At 38.4% G+C, this 4,847-nt stretch overlaps 1 protein-coding gene across 1 annotated transcript; it reads right to left on the bottom strand.

Moving 5' to 3' along the window:
- Positions 1-1,346: 1,346 nt before the first annotated feature.
- On the bottom strand, positions 1,347-2,168 carry LOC131058126 (uncharacterized). Its single transcript, XM_057992123.2, has one exon. The coding sequence runs from the start codon at positions 2,166-2,168 to the stop codon at positions 1,347-1,349; it is 822 nt and encodes a 273-aa protein (XP_057848106.2).
- Positions 2,169-4,847: the final 2,679 nt, after the last annotated feature.

The following is a 4,847-nucleotide window of genomic DNA, read 5'->3' as shown; positions in this document are numbered from 1 at the left end:
GCTTTGGACTCAACACTATAGCCCATGAAGATGCATTTATCACCCGTGTCATCCAACTTTTGCCTCTTCTCCTTGGCACATGATCATATGCCACACACCCAAACACTCTCAAGTGCTCAACCATCCACTTGCGCCTAGACAATGCCTCTTGTGGAATCTTGTCACGAACCACCTTGGTTGGACTTCTATTTATCAAATATACTGTTGTTGCTACAACCTCTCCCCAATATCATGTGGAAATCCTTTTGCTTTGAGCATGTTCCTTTCCATGTCAACAATGGTTCTAATCTTCCTCTTAGCCACTCCATTTTGTTGTGGAGTATACGTGGTTGTTAGCTTCTTCTTGATGTCATTTTGCTTGCAAAAATTCATAAAAGAATTAGAGGTATAATCTCCTCCATGATCTGACCGTAGGACCTTTATGCAATGTCCACTCTCCTTTTCACCTTGGACTTAAAACAACAAAAACTTAAGAAAAGCTTCAAATTTATGCTTCAAAAAATAAACCCATGTTCTACAGCTGAAATCATCAAAGAAGGTCATAAAATATTGGATGCTTCCAATAGACCTGGTTTGCATAGGGGCAGCCAAATTAGTGTGCACCCAATCTAATGGTGATATTGCCCTTCCAGAGTTTCCTTTTTGAAATACCAACCCATGTTTCTTACCCAAAATGCAAGCCTCACACTTGCTACTAGGCTCTTCTATGTTTGGAAAACCATCTACCATTCTTTTCTTGGATAATAAACTCAAACTAGCATAACCCAAGTGTCCATACCTAAGATGCCATAGCTTGGAGGGGTCTTCAATGTTGCTCTTGGGGGCCTTCAATTACTGCACTACTGTACATGCTTGCTTGGGAGGTGCAATGGACTGAGAAGAGAAACACATCTCTATCTTTAAAGGAAACACCTGTTTCTTTTTCATTTGAACTATTGCAACTATCTTCTTACTCCTATCCTTCTCATAAATCACGCATTGGCCCTTCTCCATTACAACTTTATAACCATTTTGGATCAGTTATCCAACACTCATGAGATTATGTTTAATGCCTGGAGAAAAATAGACATTCTCAATCTCCTTCTTCTCACATTGCTTGGTGCGGATCATAATAGATCCTTTGCCCACAACTGGAACTATTTCATTGTTCCCCATTTTGATCTCAGAATTGAATTTTTTGTCAATAAATGAGAACAAACTCTCATTGCCACTCATGTTGTTATTGCAACCGTTGCCAAATACCACACTTCAGGGCTACCTTCTTCACCAATATTGCTCATGATGAAGGTTGTGGACTGATTATTTTCACCCACATTCACATCAATCACATTAGCATTTTTCTTTAGCTAGTTACCTTGCTTTTTCCTGTAATCTCTTGCATAATGCCCAAACTTATGATAGTTAAAGCATTCTACATTGCTTGTTTCATACCTCTGATTCGAGCTGCTATTCTTCTTGCCTTGTTTGGAGTTATTTTGAGAGTTACTCACTCCCTCTTGGCTATTTGCTTGTCCGAAGCCATCTTCATTGCCACAACCTCTACCTCTTGAACTCCTACCACCGTTTCTTCCTCTCCCCCTATCTCTCGTATTGTCTTGAGCTTTGAAAGCTTGCTCTTGGGAAGAAGTAGAAGACCTATTTAGGCACTGCTCATGGGTTTGAAGAGAAACCATCAACTCATCAACTGTCAATATTGACAAATCCTTTGCCTCTTCAATGACAATCATTATTGCATCAAACTTTGATGGAAAAATTTGAAGGATTTTCTCAACAATTCTATGCTCCTCCATAGTTTCTCCATTTGACCTTAGCTGGTTCAACAAACCAGAGACTCTTGTATGAAATTTTGAAATGGACTCACTGTCCTTCATTTGAAGAGTCTCAAAATCTCTTCTAAGCATTTGGAGCTTTGCCAATCTAACTTTATCAATCCTCTTGTAGCTCATTTGGAGGATTTCCCACACTTCCTTAGCATAGTTAGTTGCTGCTATTCTCAAAAATATCGCCTTCGTCAAGGTTGCTTTGATCAAACTCAATGCCTTAGCATCTTTCCTCCTTGTCTCTCTCAATTGGTTCTTTTGATTATTTGCGAGGGCAACATATTGGGTTGGGTCAGTTGTATCCACAAACCCAGTTGCATAAAGTTCCCACAAATCATTTGCAACCATGATGGTCTTCATCTTCTTGGCCCAAAAATCATAATTTTGTCCATTAAAGGAAAGAGTCTATTGCCAACTCTTTCCTTCATCTTGTTGGTATTGCGTGAAGATTGCATTGATGAAGTATAGTGTTGTCATTGATGTCAATAGTAACTGGTAATGGAGTTGTATTGCAACTGGTAGTAAAGAAGTGATGGAAACCGATATTGTTATTCAAGCAGAGTGATCAACCGGTAACCCTAACCAGTTGATATGCAACACCCTAACTGATGGAGCTTGGTGAATCGGTTGTGATGATCTATGATCGAATGGTGATCAAAGATGAAGATGCCACGTAAGCATGATGCACGTGATGAGTTTCTAAATGGTTTTGGCATGTGAAGATAACCGTTTATCTTGGGAATGAGAAAATGCATAGAATGAAGTGGAAAACACATGATGAGCAATAGGATCCAATGTGCAGTGATCCGGGAGCGGTTGAAGTTGTCTTGAACAATGTGTAGTTGATTGCTATGTAAGCCAATGACTATGTTTGAACCGATATTTTTGTAATCTCTATGAGATTTGTAGGTTTTGTGTTGTATTACTGACCTATTGTATTTGTATTTAAGGTCGATGAGATGTTTGTAATTGTGTTGGCAATTTGGTTAAGTGTGGTAGTGTGATTGTTGCTGAACCAGAAGGAGTGTTTGTAGAATGTTGTGAAGGCAGATATGAGCATAAAAGGATCTCACTAAGCAAGATAGTGCTATTACCAGATCAACAAAGACCCTGTTGTTCTCTAACCATTACAATAGCTAAATCCCTTAACCGAGTAAGCTTTAACAGGCTTGGTGTTGTTTAAATCCTTTAACCAGGTGATCCATTATCTTGGATTTGAAATCCTCTACCGAGGTTACTCTTAATAGGGTATTACCTTTAATAGGGCAGTGTAGTCAATTCCTTAACCGGGTGGTCCCTAACTGGATCTGTTCTTAACATGACATTATTGTATAAGCTTCTAACAAGGCTTGGCTCCTAAAAGGGTGGACTTCAGAAGAGTTCAAAATACTTGTGGGTATTCATCCCCACTGTGTTTTTTCCCATTTAGGTTTCTATGTGAAAAATCATTGTGCCAAGTGGTGAGTGATTTTGTGGATATGTTTTGATATGGTTGATTAGCTGGTAAAGCCACTTAGATATGTATAGATGACCGAAAGTGATCTGAAATGAGCTATTATTGATGTTAGTAAAGTGGTTTAATGTTTTGGTTAAATGGTATGTGAGTTTCAGATCTATTGCATTGTATCATTGATGTTTTGGTCAACCGGTTAAGTTTGACAGATCAATTGCAGTTTTTGATACAATGACTAAACCAGTTAAGTTTATCAAGTTGTTTCTGAGTTGGGTTTAAGTTTGGTGAAAGTTTAGTTTGTTTTCTATCTACTGATTCACCCCCCCTCTAAGTAGTTGATCGGATCCTTGTTGTTTCATCATATTATCAATTGGTATCAGAGCATTTCAAGTCCTCTTGTGTTTAAGCCTAATAGCTTGAGGAAAAGATCTAGGAGAACATGATGAAGAAAGAAGGTCCAAAGTTCAATAGGGAAAACTATAAAATCTGGAGTGATAGGATGAAGATCTATATCAAGAGTTTAGGAAGTCAATATTGGGAGAATGTTGTTACTAAATATAACTTGCCTAGTGGGATTTTGTCAGATGGTCAAAAGGAGCAACATGAGAAAAATCAAGCATTGGAGGCCATTATTAGTTCCTTGTCCGATTTAGAGTATGTTGATGTTCATGGATTGGAGATTGCCTATGAAGTATGAAAGAAACTGGAAGATATCTATAGTGGTGATGAGCAAATTAAGATTGCCAAAGAAGAGAGTCTGAGAGGTAAATTTGATGATATGCAGATGGCTGAAGGAGAAAACATTCAACAGTATGGTTAGATGCTCAATGAGATAGTCAGAGAGATCAAAAGTGTTGGAGGTAGAGTGGAGGATACCACAGTGGTTAGCAAGGTGTTGAGAACCCTTCTACCAGTCTACACTATCCGAGTTGCAGCCATTCAAGAACTCAAGTCTATTGATAAAACTAAGGTAACTCTTGACTCCATCATTGGTAAATTAACTGCATTTTAATTAAATGGTTTTGATGGAAGTTTTCAGAGATCGGAATCTACATTTAGAGCCTTAGTTTCAACCCCACTGGTAAGGAAAAGTAGAGAAGCCAGCTACAGTCATGAGTCCAGATCCAACAGAGAGGTAGATGATGAAGATAGTCTGATTGAGCTTGAAGCATTGTTGGCCAAACGGTTACCCAAAGGTATTGGTAAGTATAGAGGTAAATTACCTTTGAAGTGTTTTGCATGTAACCAGATTGGACATATTGCTGCTAACTATCCTAATGGAGATAATGAGCAAAAATGAGAGAAGTATAAGAGGTATAAAGGCAAAGGTAAAAGAGATTGTCTCATTGCAGTGGATGAAGGAATTACAAATGAGGAATCTGAAGAAGATGCAATTGAGGACATTGTCTTTGTTGCTATTAAAGAAGAGACATCAGATCAGAAGGCATTAGTCTCTCGCATGGATAGTTCTCATGACTGGATTATAGATAGTGATTGTTCACACCACATGACTGATGATCAGAGCAAGTTTCTTACTTTGAGAGATTTTAATGGAGGTGTTGTGAGATTTTGGA

This window comes from Cryptomeria japonica, chromosome 9 (genome assembly GCF_030272615.1).
Source record: "Cryptomeria japonica chromosome 9, Sugi_1.0, whole genome shotgun sequence".
Classification (NCBI taxonomy): Eukaryota; Viridiplantae; Streptophyta; class Pinopsida; order Cupressales; family Cupressaceae; genus Cryptomeria; species Cryptomeria japonica.
The sequence above is the reverse complement of the archived record's forward strand: the minus strand, read 5'-3'. Positions and strand labels throughout refer to the sequence as shown.